General features: G+C 31.4%; 1 protein-coding gene across 1 annotated transcript in view; it reads right to left on the bottom strand.

Moving 5' to 3' along the window:
- Positions 1-937: 937 nt before the first annotated feature.
- Positions 938-17,896, bottom strand: part of LOC129229464 (protein disulfide-isomerase A6 homolog) — a 35,567-nt gene continuing 18,608 nt past the window's right edge. Inside the window, exons 5-10 of the mRNA XM_054863778.1 lie at positions 13,684-13,902; positions 7,811-7,960; positions 6,462-6,692; positions 5,105-5,190; positions 2,350-2,446; positions 938-1,487 (exon numbers count right to left, since the gene is read on the bottom strand). Coding sequence (XP_054719753.1) covers positions 1,395-1,487; positions 2,350-2,446; positions 5,105-5,190; positions 6,462-6,692; positions 7,811-7,960; positions 13,684-13,902 — 876 coding nt within the window. The 3' untranslated portion in view covers positions 938-1,394. The remainder of the gene's footprint in view (positions 1,488-2,349; positions 2,447-5,104; positions 5,191-6,461; positions 6,693-7,810; positions 7,961-13,683; positions 13,903-17,896) is intronic.

The following is a 17,896-nucleotide window of genomic DNA, read 5'->3' as shown; positions in this document are numbered from 1 at the left end:
AACAACTCAATTCACCTCTGAAGTTAGGGGAAGTTCGGTCTCATTTTGACGCCCTCTGCTTTTTGTTGAGGGATTTTTTCTAAAATCTACACACACTGAAACATAACAATGCTATGAATATTTCCAAAATATCCCCCTCCCCGCAAGGCATCAATATTTTGAGTTGCATTGCTATTCAAAGGTTAATTGTTAAAACTGAAATCAGATTACTTGACTGGAACTAAAATAGAGATTTTCCAAAAAGAATTACTAGAGCAGTGTGTATTTTCCCACATTGATATTTTTACAATAAAAAAAAATATTGGGCTCCTTTGAAATTTCCGAGAGAAAGCTCAAGATTCCCGAACCTTTTCAGTAGTAAGGCCCTGGGGACACCTGTTTTTATAGGTCAAATGAGCTCATGTTTTGCAAACATAATTTTTTTTATCGTTGTATCAGAAAGCTAGTGGGCGATTCTCGAAAAAGTCCTGTGCGAAACGCTAAGTTTAATTTTTTCCAGCTAACCAAAGCCATAAAAAAATAATGCTGTTGGGGCTTTAATATACTATCAAAGCATAACAGTTAATCCCATGTTTAATTAATAGTTACTTGAATAAAATAAAAAACTTAGTGCATGGGACATTTTTTCAAGAATCACCTAAAGAGCTTTGCTAGCTGAATTTCAACCCAAAATGTTTTCCATACAAGTAATAACCATCCTAACGTACATATATACACAAAAAGACATTTCAAGAATACTTATTTCATTTAACTTGTTGATGGCAAAATGGACAGTTTTTTTTGGCTACCCCTACTTTTGTATGAATATAAGGAGTTGCTGAAAGAACTTCAGAATTCCTTTTAGGGTACTTATATGTAGGAAATTTTTTTCATTTTAACACTTCTTTTACTTAATAAAAGAAACTGAAACTATCATGAGAAATTAGTAAGCGTCAACTATGACAAAAACTTTTATTTTCAAAATTTTGCTTTTAACACAAATCAGACACAACAGTACCAAACTGAATAGTATGCTTCTGTACAGTACACAAAATGTTAGACATATTGCCAGCAATATATACCTGCCTGTACATTAGAAATGGAATCAAAATGCTAGAAATGCCCTAAAACCTATATTAATGCAAGGCATCAAGAGCGTTAAAGATGTTCGATGTTATATGAGAACATAATAAATATTTGTAGCAACTCCCAAGAATATGTTAAGGATGATACCCAGACAGCAATAACCTTTTCCCAATATAATTAATCCAAACTTGATCTTGCAATAAAATAGGTCTGAAGTCACCCAACAGATCAGTTTGCAGAGTCATCATGAAAAAAAATGCCAAGCAGGTACACAAGTCATTTTGTTGAAAAAAAAGTTTTCAATGTTAAAAATACATGCAACTAGTGTCTCATAATTCTGTTTTTTTGCTGGAAGAATCTGCGCTAGGTTCTTCTTCGGGGAGTTCAACATCACTCAAATCAATATCTTCCTCTACGGGCAACTGTAAATAGAAATAACATGAACTAAATATCCGATTCTTCTTCCAAACCAATTAAGTTAAAAAACAATGCTACATTGATTTTATAGTGAAGAAATTAGGTCATGAACTTATCTTCAAAACTGAAACTAAGATGTAAATCAAAATTGAAGTTTTAATTTCTAGTTCATCTCTTGAGAATTATAACTCAAATGTCATCTATGCTCAGGATTTGATAATTTTAATGCATTGTGGACTGATAAAATATGAATGGGCATTCCATGACCTAAAACATTTGAAAGGGTTCAGAGACTATTTAAACAAGGTGCTATGAAACATTTTCAGTTATAAGAAGTTCATGATAAAACATACAAGTGAGTTATCGATATACCTTGTACAATGCATGGTCATTTATCGAAACAAGATAAAAATTATCACGAGCAGTCTACAATGTGTGAAAAAAATCAAAGAGCTATCAATTAATAATTTTTTGTCATGGTTTTGTAAAAATTTAGCAATCTTATTTTAAAAACCAAAGTGAAAACATTTAATCTAAACATATAACTAAACAAACACAACAGCGTTTTAAACAAATTGTGTTAGGACAATATACAGATTTGTGTGTACACTAGTAGAAGCAAAGAAATATCAAGGATCTGGATTAAGGGGGAGCTAGAAAGGGACATTTAAAAATTATTTTTTGGGAGACAAAAAGAGTGAGATATATTCAAATGAGCAATATTTGGAGGTGCGGATGAAACAAGGGGTTACTGTATTTAGTACTATTTAATAAATATAAAGACAATCACTTGTTCAATAAATTACATAAAAAGTTTTAGTTTAATAGAATTTTAAATACAACTAGAATAAAAACTATTTTACTTACTTCACCATCTTTACCATCCCAAGGTTCTGTGTCAATGATTTGTGGAAGCTTGGCACCTTTGACTGGAGCACTGGATCCACGACCAACAGAAACGGTTCTGAAAATTCAGATAAATCTTTAATAAACTCCTCAAGTATTACTAAATAATACTAAAAGTAATATATTTACCACATCGTATGACAAGTACACAACAAAATTATTGCAAGAAAAATTTGAAGTGAAAACCAATCATCTGTGGCCGAAGTTATTAGTTGGGTCTTGTTTAAAAACAACACTCCTCAGAACTCAGGAAAGAAGCAGAGCAGTGGATTCCAAACTGGGTGTCTGGCACCCTGGGCGTCATGCAAGACCTGAAAGGTGCTCGTAATTTTTGGAATTCCAAGAAACGGGTCATGCAACTTAATATTCTTTAAAGTTCTTTTTTTTGTTTGTTTGACAAGTATCATTGTCTCAGCGTATTGTGACACAGCAATTTGACGTCCTTTGGAATTTCTACAGCACGACTTTTCTTTCCCATAAAGCACAAAGCTTTGATAGGATGATAGTCAATAGATAAAATTGTCACGGTGCATGTTTTTATCATTGCATTCTTGGCACACAGACTACATAATCAATTTAAAAGTAGTACTGCCATGTGCAGGTAAAGGGCAGTAACTGCAAAATTTTCATTTTTCATTTTTTTGCATTTTTGTCATCTATTGAACGTTATTTTTACTGTACAAGCTCGCTCATTTGGTTTCCACTGAAAAAAAGGTGCGAAAAAAGTCTTATTCCAACATTTCCCTATTGCTAGTATCGAATCAAAAACGCGTTTCTTCAAATATCTCGAACACTCATTTCTGCAGATACTGTCTTTTACCTGCACACGGCAGAGTAAAATGGAATATCCAGAAATTTTCCAGCTATCCATTTAATACTGGGCAATTTCAAGGTGAACGATACATCAATTGTCGCACAAAACACCCTATAAAGACTACAAATAGGTTATATCCATATTTTTATTGCATGAACTTTAAGAAGAACATAAACTCTATTTCTATATAATTCAATTAAGCTTTTATAATTTTCAAGAAACAGTATTTAAATATTTTTCTGCTTAGCAACGGACATTTACAGTGAAATACATTTAACACGAAAATGCTAAACATGAAAAATTGGGTTAACGAGAAAATATAGAGCGGTCCGGACAGAATACTGTGCAGTTTCATACAAATCTTTTTGCATGAAAAATTATTTCCGTCCCTTAAGCTTCGTGCTAAACGCTTTCCACTTGTTTATATAAAAAAAATCAGAATATATGTGTATAAAACTGACATGCAGCTCTGCCAATCAAACCGAGCAGAGCTTACGAACTCCAAAAACAATTTTCATTTCTCATTTGCATGCTCATAGTTTACAGGAAGTATAATTATAAGTTTTTTCTTGTCTTGACTTTCACTGAAAACAAGTTTAAACAAAACATTTTTCGCTGCTCAACAGCGATTTTCCCAGAAAACAGGGTTTGTGATTTTTTTTCATTTAAATCAGATTTTTTTTTTTAAATATTCAAAATTTTGTAGATATTAATTACTTTATATTTTTAAACTTAATATATTTCTTACTACAGATGAAAAAGCAACTTTTTAGCTATTTGCCTTTCATGGCAGCAGCAATTTTTTTACAATAATAGGTATAAGTACAGCAGTTTTTAATACAAATGCACGATTCAAATTAAATTTAACGTTTCCTTTTGGTTATTTTTCTGCGATTTGTAGGGAAATTTACAGATTTTTTTTGTTCAAGCCCGGTTGTTGAAGGCTTGTAAAATGTGGTTACTTGACATAACTTGTATGTTCGAGGTAGATTGTGCAATGATGGGCAACACTGCTAGTATCTTATAAAATACTTCCACTACACTAACTCATGTATCTTACAGTATAAGATGTTACTGTGTGAACAAGGATTCTTCAAAATCAATGAAAATTTATCTTAAAATTAATTGCTTTACATAAAAGTAGAGTCCATGTTCTTCATCAAGTTCATGCAATGAAGCAAGGATATTGCATATTTTGAGTTCTTGTAGGATGTTTCATGCAACAATTGATTAGTCCGTAAGGGAAGTCAAAGAGGAAATATCCTATTTTAAAGAATCAAAATATTTTGTCTGATTTTCTCTTAAACCAAGACATTGGTTACAGGAATGTTTTTTGTAGCAAAATAGAACCATTTTATTTCTTATGTCCAATTTATTTATTTGTGCTGCATCATACATCGGATTCTTTCAGTTTTCTTTTGAAATCAGGACCCACTTTCCTAATTTGTTCAATGTCCTTTAATAGTTTGTTTATAATTTTTCCAACTTGAAGTTTTTTTGGAAGGCAAAACATCTTTTTTAACTTCAGAGTTTAAAATTATCATTTTACTCGTTTTAGATGCAATTGCTCAATTTTTCATTCTTTGTGAAAAACAAAAGGTTCATGCTATGTCTTTGTAAAGATAAACTTAATTTAAAAGCAAAAGGAAGACACGGTAACAGGCATTTAACAAAATAAAATGTTCTTTTTTTAAATGCATTAATGGACACAAATATCAAAAGAAACAAAATTTTGCAATTATATTTGCATTTGCATTTAATTCGGGCTGTACTTTTGAAAATTACATACAGCACATTTTTCAACACTTAAAACTTTGGCTAAAACTAACATTACAGGATGATTTCAATTTATTTATGTCAAAGGGAAAAATTTTAAACAAAAAACATTCAAGAAAAAGTTACCTGATAAACTCTGATATTCCATCGTAGCTAAATGGTCCTTTAAGTATTGAAAACTTCATTTTTCTGGCATTTACTACAGCCATTGCCTAAAAATTAAAACATAAAAATCTTATAAACTTGAAATCAAATAAGATAAAACTGAACTTATTTTCAATGAAAAATATATTGAGAAACTAACATAGTTATTGAGCTCAAACAACAAACTAGCAACAACTTGCTTCAAACTAGTGAAGTGCAAAACTTTTAAATTATTAACAATTTTTTCCCTTTTTAAGAAAGATTATAATTTATTTCAAATATTCTCAATTCAATTTTAAAATTGGATTCATATTTGATATTCAAGACATTACAACATTACTACTTTCAAACATTATATATTAATTCTCAAAAAAAAAAAAAAAAAAAACTTAGCGAACATTTTTAAAGACATGTGCCATTTTTGAAAAAAAAAAAGGGTAAATAGTATTTTAGTCTGAAAAACAGGTTTTCAATCAAAAAACAGGAAAAAAGGCAGTATATTGTGGACTGAAGACATTGATAGATTATTAAATCAAAAGTTTCAATTTTATTTTCAAAAAAAAAAGTTCTAAAGGAAGAAAATACATGAAACCAAAAGAAATATCAAAAACAAACTAGCTGATCCATGCAAAGCAGCCTTGCTTGATAGCAGTAATTTAAAAATCTGATTTTTTAATGGCAATTTTTCAAACTAACAATGTGAGCTTTTTCTTTTTTTTCCCGATGGTAGTGAAAAATAAAATTAACTCATAGCCTTACTTCTGTAGTTTTACGAAGTATTAAGCAGTTTGAATAATTTTAATCAAATTGTTTTTAAAAATGCAAGAAAATCACACTTAAGTAGGAAATAGGGTGACAGTTTAAAAAAGCGGGAAAAGCTCCCTCGGAAAACAGATTTGGAAGGTATACAATAACGGTTATTCTTCATGCAAAAATAAGTAAACATACTTCAAGATCATATCAGTGTCCCAGCAAATAAGTGTACAAAGATACTTGGTGAATTCAACCGACTTATGATTTAAAATAATAAATGGCTAGAAACTGATAAAAAAAATCAAGAAAAAAGAATAACATCAACATATCTAACTGGAATCAGAAGAATGCGATGTTGAAATTTCTTGAGTTTTTTTAAAAATAATGTATAGGCAGGTTCAAACGAGGCCACTTTCAGCATCAAGCGAGGGAACAATATGCGCTGGTCAATGATGCCTATTACATCATGCACGCGTGCTCAAGTCTTATTTGAGCCTCCTTGTATTATTAAGGAAATAATATAAATCTAACAGTTTCTAACTATACACTTAAATAAGAAAGTTCGGAAAAACAATAGTTAACTCACAGGGTAACCAAATCCTCCAATGCCTAAGGAATCTTCTAATTCTGGTTGAGCCATTGCTTCAGCCCATATCCATCCCCATCTGTTTTTCTTATACCTATTTCCAACTTTTTTCAAAATTTGTATGTATTCATTTCGACAAGCAGACTGGCAATCGAGAATATGAGGTAGTATACTAATAACACAGAGTGGGCTGTCTTCACAAGCTTCTTTCAAATTGGCAGCACTAGTGACCTAAATAAAGACAAAGAATAAGCAAAAACTTACATAGTATGAAGTGTAAAATTCAGAACTATTAGGACTTCACTTTTCTAAATTTCAGAAAATTAGTGCTTTTACTGTCACAAATTTACCCTTATGAGCAAAACTTCCTCCCATGTGTATGCATATATATTTTTTAAGGATATTTTTTCATAAGAGATTTTTTTATTGCTATTGAAAATTTATTGCTACAGAGGGAAAGATGACCAATTGATTGGTGAATCTGTAAGAACCGATGGATAGTTTTGATATGGAGGGAAACCATTATAAAAGTTGAAAGGAAACACTGGCACAAAAAAAATTTGAAATATAACCACTTACTAAACATTAACAGCAATCCAAAGATAGTATGCCTTCCAAAATATTCTGACATTAAAATAAAAGATAAGAAAAACTTGCCGATAGCCAATACAAATTTTATTGGAACAACGAGATAAGTGAAGAAAAACGAAAATAAAAGCATAATAAAAGATAACAGAATTCTGGTATTAAAACAAAACAAAAAATTGGAATCTCGATGCATAATCAGAATGCAATGGGGGATTTATACAGTAAGAGTTAAGGTTATACATTTAGAGAGGGTGATATATCACACCATAACAACTCAGAGTAAGTGCACTTTGCAATATTAACAATTTTGATATTTAAGTTGTGAACACTTTAGTTCATTTTTGGACAGTTTTAAGCCTTTTGTAAAAAAAAAAACCTTCACATGTCCTATTAAGAACTGAACCAGAATGGGGGGGGGGGGGTGGAGAGAGAGAATATTAGTCTAAGAGATTCTTCTAAACTGTATTTACTTTCCATTACAAAGTGTGCAGATAGTTTAGCTTTAATAGTTGAGGTCCAATTCCTTTCTTCGCTTTGATTTTTTATTTCTGCTATAACATAACCTTTAAGTTTGATTTGAAAGACTTAATGACTGTTCAAAGATCTTTAAACTAAGTTCTACTTTATAATAAATATAATAGTGCATAAAATTTACTGTTATTTCAAATAAACATATATGTACTGGGTAGGATAAAAAAAGCAAAGCAGAAAAAGTAACAAAAAATGTGTAGAGAATATATGCTATTAAAAAATTGTTTTACTTGAATAACTTCAGGAGCAGGGGTAAATTCAGCATATTTTTCTAAAGACCAGTTAATAATGTCTTCAGCATTCCTTCCTCCATCGTATTCTTCAGCATTCCCATCCTTAGGACCTTGGGGGAAGAATTTGATGGTGGGAAAACCTTTAATCTGCAGAATTAAAATAAGTAAGTACATAGTTGATCACAAATTAAAATATATAAATATTCATTAATTTTCTTCACTCCCGAGATTCACATATGTAGACTGTCTTTTATGTCTCATAAAACCTAAACTATTTATTTTGGAAATTTTGATCTTGCAAATGAAAAGCTAAGAAATGTAGCTTAAAAAAGATACCAATTAAGAGTAGGACTCGACCGATGCATCGGCGCCAGTGGTTCAACAATTTAGCCACCGGCATCGGCAGCCGATGCTAACTTGCAGGAAACATCGGCCCATCGGCCTTAAAAGCATCGAAAAGCCGATGGAATTGGCCGATGTTTTTGAAAAAAAAGGAGCTTTGTTGTTTTACTTTTCAATACAAAGTAAATTGAGTAACCGTTTTCATATAAAATCGTTTACTTCAATTTCAGTATGAATTTCTATTTTAGTCACCCCTGAAAGAGTTTTTAATACTGCATTCAGGTACCGAACATGTTAATTGTTGCGTTGTTTCTTGCAGCTGGATGTACGTATGTACCTGTCATAAGTCATAACTCAAAAATGATAATCCGTAGAATGCTAAATTTTCGCATGTGGGGTGTGAGTGCGTTCCAGTTGTGCACTTCACCTTTTTGTTTTCGATCGGGTGTTCTAAAAAGCCTATTTACTTATTTTTTGTGGCTATTAATTACTTATTTCAATGCAAAACTAATTTAGCGTCTCAGACTGACGATCATTTGGTGATATTTTGCCGCATTGGAGACCATGGAAACAAATATGAGATGGCGAAACCGGTTTTGTTTCATTTTGTTAGATTCCCGTTGAACCGACGGTAATTTTTAATTTTTCGATATTTGTAATATGAATCACAGTATTGCAGTTTTTTCTGTATCGCTTCGGCAGAGTTACAAGTTTGAGGCCCGTCGAAATACATTCTGGGGCCCTATTTTTATATCACAGAAGTTGTAAAATATTTATCATAGGCATTTTTGTAATTCCTACGGTTCCCCTATGGTTATGGGGCCTCTCGCGCAATTACAACATTTGCTATATTTTAAATCCGCCACTGCACATCAAAACAAACTCGGGTGCAAATATTAAAAGGGTTTTTCTGCTCAATGTTTATGATTATTTTGAACTCTATTTTTTACGACTATTTTTTGTATTTCCGAGAACACTTATGTGCCCCTCCTCCCACTCCCTCAATTTCTGAAACTAAACTCTAGTTGTACTTCTGAGTTGTTTAAAACTAACACCATTGATAAAATTAGAGATTTTTTTTTCAAGCTTTATCTATTGTTTAGGAAGAATTTCGAGCATTAATGTAAGAAATTGATTAAAGACGTTTTGAATGGTGACATAATTCGGAAATCAAAGGGACTTTTGAATTTTTTCTTCGGAAGTGCTGAAGTAGATTCAGAAACTCTTCCGAGGCGTTGATGGTAGCGGTTCTGTACTATAAAAAGGGGGCCGAAGTTGGGGCCAAAGTTTAATGTTGTGAATTACTCCAAAATCAGAGGTTGACCCCCCTAACCCACCCTCGTCGTTTCAAGCATTTCTTAAATACTTAACGATACTTTATTTTGATCAAGAAATGTCATTTTGCATATTTCTTATACTTGTTTCACCTATATTTCGTAATGAGCCATCTTTTTTGCATCATTAATAGCGATCGATTTTTTTCTGTTGTAAGTAACTATTTTTATGTATTTATATAAAATCAATGAATAAGTTATTTTTGTTTTCATCATATTTTTAATAATATGTTGTAGAAAAATTTCAAGGATTTTCTATTATGCATTTTTTTTTTAATTTCAGAAAATTATTGTTAATTAAAAAATTTAATTTGAACTTGTTTCTAGTGCTTCAACAAAGATTAAACAATCAAATTGTTCAATATTACGTGTGCAAACATCAGACCAAGTAGTATATGTATTCAGTGATTAACTTGGTGTAAATATTGAGTTTGTTTATTTTGGCTGTGTTTTAAGAACCTTGCTCTTTTCATGGCTATTTCTTTTTTCCGTAAAATTTATGTCACTGTTATAGCTTTTATGAAAAATGCAAACTTTTCTGTTCATAAACTTTAAATAAGTATAAAAATATTCCTGTTAGGATTTAATATTGTAATTTATCTGTTACCTTTTTTGTTTAATTTGATGACTAAAAAATATCTACGTGCACTCTTTCCACTTTAATTGCGTAAATTGTTGACGGTTTCATAGTTTTATTCTTTTTTTTTTTTTTGAATGATTAAACAACATAATTTAATGTTTTTTAAATATCTCTAGTGTACCTAAATCCATGCATTATTATAATATTACTTAAATCTTATATGTTCAATTAAAAAATAAAACAAATCAATTGGTTATTAAACAGTCTCGTTTTTCTTTCTTTTTTTTTCTTTCTCTTCTTTTTTTGACTGTTGTTTTCTGTCTTCCATCATACAGCAGTCGGAAAAGGAGAAGCATAACTACACCCTGTACAGACTGTACGTAGTACGATCCAAAAGTTCGAGGGACAAGCTGTGCTATCAAATCTTACCCAGAATAGTTCACATTACCGAAGCACATCCACCTTCAAAAGGTCACCTTGAGGGACTATGTATTTCTGCCAGCGTTCATATAACTTTTACAAACACTCCTGGAAGCCACTTTTTCGCTACCTTTTGTGATGCAGTTTTATCTTCTCCTGATGGAAGAAAGCGGTGCCCATGCAAATGTTTTTTTGCTGAGAACAGGTAAAAGTCACATGGAGCTAAGTCCGAAGAAACGTTACGTTAGTTTTTTGTCATATCAGAGCATTGACCAATCGAACAGTGCATCCTCAGCATGAAAGTCGACTTCTTCCCCACGATGAAGATAAAGCAGCAGCGCAAGAGGCCTTACAGAAGGTTGCGACAAATGTGTTCCAGGAGTCCTTCTAAAAGCTATACGAACGTTGGCATAAGTGCATAGTCGTTCAAGGTGACTATTTTGTAGATATGTGTACTTCGGTAATGTGAACTATTCAGGGTAAGGTTTTATACAACTTGTCCTTGAACTCTTAGATCATACTACGTGCGTATTAGTTTTCAACTGACTATTTCATAACGTTTTTGAGTGACGCAAGTTTTCGCGCATTAAGACATCACAAAAGAATTTGCGATAATTAACTAAGGAAGTGTTCAAAATGTATATTTTGGTCATCTATATTTTTTTAGGTACATATGCATGTACACATGTGCCGAAAAAACTTGTGAAGTTTAAATTGGGTAATCGTAAAATAGAAATTTAGGTCGAAATCTGATTTTTTTTTTTTTTTTTGTGATTACAATTTCTTATTCGGAGCAAGGAGGCAAAGTGAAAAGAATTAATGATCCTTTAAATCCCTGACAATCTTATCAATTTATTTCTGTTAGATTTTCTTTTCTTTTTTTTGCCATCGGCCTATGGCATTGGCCATCGGCAATCGGCCATTTGAAGGAAAACAATCGGCCATCTTTGAACAATCGGCCAACAATCGGCATTGGTCCATCGGCCAAAAAAGGCCATCGGTCGAGCCCTAATTAAGAGTAGAAACAAACTTTATTTAAGACTAGCAAAAATACCCGGCGTTGCCTGGGTCAGTAATAATTATTAGAAAAAATCGTTACTTGCTTTTGTTTTTTGTTTTAAGTAAAAAAATTTAAAACACATCTTTTTGACGTGATTAAAAATCGAGTTTCTTCCTTACCCATAAAACTAAAATAGCAATAAGTATAAAGAACAAAGTAGTATTGATTTAGAAACGAAAGCACTATATTTAAGCGTATACAAATTTAAAAAACATGAAATTAATCTTCTCATGTTTAAAAAGATTAATCTGTTGATACTTTTTTTTTAACATGGAGTCTAAAACCTTCTCTGTATGGCTAATTAAGTACGAAGTGATTAAAAAAAAGTAGCTGCGCTCGTAATCCCCTTATACTTGCTTTAGTTATTTCGGGAAATTTCAATCATTGTGGCTCTTGGTGCGATTTTACCGAATTTGCGAAAGTCGTTTCGAGGTACCTTCGATGATGCTCCCCCATTCTTTCCTTACTTTGTAAAACGATATGATATTAATTTTCGTTACAGAGATATCGTCGCCAGATGCCGAGATATTTTTGGTCACCATAAAATGGCGCTAAACAGTTTCATCCGAAATGTTACCAAAATAAGTAATAAAATTTGGTGATTGTTTGAAATTGTGCAAAAATTAAAATTAATGGAAGTTTTTGTGCTGTTTATGGATTTGCCTAATTTAGTTGCTGGATTATTTAACACAGTAAAAAAAGTCTTTTGAAAATTCTTTGATTGGCGATATTTTGTTTACATGGTGAAAGCTGAGAAACATTATGACGTAGTCTTCGGCTTCAAAAACAGCAACGTTGAAAAAACTGCCAAATGCATCAGCTACGGAAATCTTTCTGCAAAAATTTTGGCGATCTGCTGGTTGTTTGGATAATGAGTAAGTGTTCAATTAGCATAAATAATAATAAAAACCATTAATTACATTAAAGTTCCGTTTAAATGGAAAATCATCAGCCAAATCATGTATTATTTGCCAATCTTGTGCAAAAATCTTACTTCAAGATTTGACTTGAGAAAAGCCTTGAACAATCACGAAAAGCAAAGAAAGTCAACAATACAACAATTGTCGCTATCGACAGGGAGTTGAGATGATACACTAAATACTGTATTGAGTTGAGGAAAGCCTTCGAACATGGATCTAAAAAGCTCATAACTCGTTTTTTATTCTACTTAGAAATTTCGAACAGGTGCCATCTTCAGCAGAAAAATCAGAGCTTTCGATGGACATATAATGTAAATATGTGCAAGTATTTTTTCATCCCAATATTAGAGAATTTATACAAAAATTGTGTTTTATTGCCCCCCTAAGGGGGTTTTGCCCCCCATAACGGGACGAAAACTACCCTATGTGTTATTCTGATGCATAAGCTATATTATTGTAAAGTTTCATCAAAATCCGTTCAGTAGTTTTTGCGTGAAAGAGCAACAAACATCCATACATCCATCCATACAGACAAACTTTCGCATATATAATATTAGTAAGAAACGTATAACTGTTTTATTACATTTCTTAAAATGATTTAAAATCAGCAAGAATGAATTCAATCCCATAATTTATTATCTGAACTGTTTGAATCATAAAATTTGTTGCATCTTAAGCTGGTAGTGTCAAGAAAAGCAATTTCCAATTGCTTGACACCTTGGAACTGTGTACAGTCCTATTAGGACCTTAGGTCCACCCATTTGAACATTTAATTTATCCACTCATCCATTTGAACATTTAAATTACCCACTCACAAACATCAATTTTACATTAACAAATGGTTTTCTTTTCTCCCCCATAGTTCATGATGTCATATGTCCCCATCTGCTGTAACATAATTTGAAATGTTACGATTTTTAAGTTAATTACTACTATTATCCAGTAGTATTAAGTTATTTTTATAATATTAACCAGGAAAAGTCTAGCATGATCATATGATATCCCCACAAACAAGTACAGTGAAATCTCCTTTTCCCCCAAAAAAGGTACAAAATTAAGAGCTTTTGACTGAAAATGGTACCACAAAATTGCTTTAAGAAAATTAAAGTTAAACCTCTTGCTTGTTATTTATACTGGATAAAGTTTAGTATGTAAAAAAAAAAAGGAAAAAGATAGGGGTCAGTAATTATAATTTTTCTACACAAGCCACTTACCTCATACTTTCTGCTCATTATTGTATGCACAGTAGCATCCAAGGCTCCCAATTTTACTTTTCCTTTCAACTCTGTAGCCGCATCTGCCCAATGTGGAGCAAGTTTTTGGCAATGCCCACACCAAGGAGCATAAAATTCAACAAGCCACATGTCATTGCTGTCTAAAACTGTTTCTTTGAAGTTGGAGTCTGTGAGCTCAATGACATCCTTTGGATCACCCTGGTGGGAAAATAGGATGTAAACCAAACTTAAAAAAATAATTTTCAAGCAAAAAAAATACATTTTAACTTAAATAAAATGCACGTCATTCTACTGCAGGTAAAACCACACTAAAATGTCATCTACTTGGAATCATATTTCACATCTTGAAAGATCTTCAACTAAATAAAAGAGAGAGAGGATTTATTTCCAATCTCTTTTCTGCTATGACCAGTGGCATAGCTGGGGGCAGGGGGCAGAGGGGGGTCCGCCTCCGGTGTCACTTTTTAGAGGGCGGAAATTTTGCAATGTTGATTTGAAAAAAGGAAAAATGCATATAAAGGAAAAAATGCTTTTACTTTCTCCCCATCTGAAACTTGCAATAGTCACGTGACTTTTTTTTTTTTTAATCTTCCATGTTTGACATCATTAAAAAAATTATCCAATCGCATTGAGGGGCTTTACGAGTTCAGTTTTAGGGAAAACCTTTTTATGAGTGGCCAACTCTGCATTTGCCGATACAGAAATTCTGCTTTTCTTTCGCATTTTGCTTTCTCTAACTCTTATGCAGCTAAAAATTAACTATACCAATTTTAGAAATATCCTTTATTCTTTTAGTTAGGTAAGGGAATTCCATTGCCAGTCTGGGTCATGTTCTTCATTTCAATTTTTCACTTAAATTTAATTAAATTTAAGTATTTCAATTAAATTAAGTACAATGTGAAAATACTTTTTACGATAAGTATTTTATTTGAAAGTTGAATGCTTCACAAAATTTGAAGTACAGTACTGAAGACAAAAAATTTACTTTAAAAAATACCATGAGTGTGTTCTAAGATTTGTGTTGCGTGTTTATGTGCATAAACTAAATATTTTTAACATTTTAATGGTTATGTGCCTTTTTGATCAATCAAGGATTGCTTATTACAAGTGGCTCTGTTTAACGACTCCCTATTTAACGACTTTCTCTACTTAAAGACTACTTTTCACGGTCCCGGATGCTCCAGTGTAGTTTTAGAAGCATTCTGTTAAAAGACACATTCTACTTAAGGATGATTTTTTATGGTCCCTTGAAAGTTGTTAAATAGAGAACCAACTGTATTTTCTTTATTGCGGGTGGTGTTTCGCATATTTTTCAAAACCAGACGATTTTTAATATGCGTGAAGAAAAAAATTCAAGAGAATTAAATTTAAAAAAAAGAAAGCTTCTCGGGTTTGGTAATAAATATTATCAGTATCCTTTTTTTTTTATATGTGTTTTTTGATTATTACTTTTGGTGGATTCTTTGTACTTGTCCTAATATCTGTTCATTTTTGTTCATTATTAATTTTAAACACTTTGATAAGGTAATAACGAATGATTTAAAAAAAAAATCATTTCTAACTTGACAATTACTTGATATCACATACATTTAGTTGAATTAATCTAGAACAAGTTTTTCTTTTGTTTGTTTGTTCCTTTTTTTTTTTTTTTTGAAAGCATGAAGTATTTAAATATAGTGCATAGAAATTTGAAATGAGAAGAAGGATCATTTCAAAGAAATAAAAGCTTTCAACACTTAGTTACAATAATTCACTGCAAAAAACAGAATTTTTTTTTTACTATTAATTTAAAAAATATTTTGCTAATGATTTTAAATCCAAACACAAATAAAAACAATTTTAATATGTCCGTGAATAATTCTTCAAAAGGTTCTTCAAACATGGTCAAATTCGAAAAGCTTTGGCAAAATACTACACATAGGCAAGACACATTCATTTTGGTGCAGCATTTTATTAACCTGATTTTCTGTTAATTTTATATGTTGAAAACAAATGTGTCTTCAGTTCCTTCCTGTCTCTTGTATGAAACTTATGATACTTGGGTTTTTACGCTAACGTGTAGAATTAGTTTTAAAATAAAGGTAAAATTAAAAACAAATGCTTCTACAAGCTTTGCTAAATGTGTTAGTTAATTTACGTAACATAATCTTAGTTTTTTTCTCACATTTAAAGAAATAATGATGGTCATCTTTGGATTCAGGGTATTATTTTACATAAGAATCAGCAAAGAAAATATCAGAAGCATTTTTAAAGATTTTTTTAAATCCAGTATTAATATTATTTCAATTACTCTCTTTATATGTATTAACCTATTAACGCCCACTGTCCTGAATTGAGGACAGTCAATAAAACACTATGTAAAATTTTTATCTTGAAAATATTTTTTCTTTACTGAGAGAATAGACGGTAGCACTATCAATACATTCACATTTTTTTAATAAATGTGCTGCTTCATTTTGCTCACCGAAGAAGTACAATCAAAGAGGTTTTCTGAAGATTTATCACTTGAAATGTGCAAGTTAAGTGTATTGAAAACTTGCACAAAAATGTTTGATAGGTTTTTTACTGAAGAGGTTTATGATCTAATTCCTACTGAGACTAAGGTATGCTACTGAAGTGAAAAATATTCGATTTCGTTCTTTGTAAAAACGACTTGAAGGCATTTATAGGGTTTTGATATTTTCTGGGTATCATACCTTGCCAAGTGAAAGAGACTATTGGTCTGACAGTGAAGATTTAGGTATCGACTTTAAAAAAAAAGTATGAGTCGTAATTTGTATACAAAATTAAAATCTAACTTTAATGACAATAGCAAAGCAAAAGAAAACAAAGCAGTCAAATCTTTCAAAATTAGGCCCTAGATTGATCTAATGAATAAAAATGTTCAACAATGGGGAGTTTTTCAAACACATTTATCAGTTGACGAAATTATTGTTCGATACTTTGGTCATAATTCTTTGAAGCTATTTATAAAAAATATGCCAATAAGATTCGGATATAAACTGTGGGCGATGTGTGGTAAAAATGGGTATTGTTTTAATTTTTCACTTTACGGGGGCAAAAAAGACAGAAATGCTGATCAAATTCTGCCTCTTGGAGTCAAGTGGTTTTAGAAATGATATTATTTCAAATCCAGAAAATCATGTATTTTTTTTTTTAATAATTTTTTTACCAGTTACCAACTGCTTGTCATGCTGAAAGAATCCGGATTTTGTCCCTGTGGAACTATTAGAGAAAATAGAATGGCTGGATGCACTCTGAACTCTAAGAAAGTTATTGAAAAAGAGAAACGAGGATCTTATAACCACCAATTTCACAAGAATGAAATTTTAATAATAAGGTGGAATGACAATAAATCAGTTATCATTGCAAAAAATTTTGAAAAAATAAATCCTCTGGGACAAACAACGCGGTGGTGCAAAGGACAAAAGGAAAGAGTACCTGTACCTCAACCAAAAACCATATGTGAGTACAACACTTTCATGGGTGGAGTGGATTAGCATGACTGGTTCTTAGAAAAGCATACTATATCTATAAGGGGCAAAAAATGGTATTGGTGTTTATTCACAAGAATGATAGATATTTCAGTACTGAATGCTTGCATTGTGTATAAAACTCTTCACGAAAAAGAGAGTAAGAAACAGATTTCCATAAATGATTTGACGTTAGATTGACATAGCTTATTTGAAAAAGGTCAGATCGATTAGACAAGGGTCGGCAAACGATAAAAGCAGCCTCTACTGCTGCAGCTTTTGCAGACATACAATACGATCCTATAGGACATACAATGGCAAAAAAAGATAAGCAAAGACTTTGTCAGATGGTAAATTGTACATCTAAACCACGAACATTTTGTCAGAAATGCAACGTAACTTTATGCATGGTTTGCTTTCCAAAATTTCACAAATTGAAAAACTGATTAGTATATACTTTAGAGAAAATTTAAATGATTTTATGTACTAGGCATTTTGTGTATTTTTAAAGTACTTAAGTATTTTAAATATGCTTTACTAAATGTATATATCATAAAATAAAATTATAGTGTATTATTTATTTACTTGTATTGGTTATTTTCATATTGTTTCTTTCTTGTACTTAAACAGTTAATATCTTTAATGTTCATAAATATTACTAGAAGTCTAAGGCTGTAATTTAAAAATGAATATAAAATATGTTTAAATTTTAAGTTTTA

Source organism: Uloborus diversus, chromosome 9 (assembly GCF_026930045.1).
Source record: "Uloborus diversus isolate 005 chromosome 9, Udiv.v.3.1, whole genome shotgun sequence".
Taxonomy (NCBI): domain Eukaryota; kingdom Metazoa; phylum Arthropoda; class Arachnida; order Araneae; family Uloboridae; genus Uloborus; species Uloborus diversus.
This window is presented reverse-complemented; position numbering and strand designations above follow the sequence as displayed.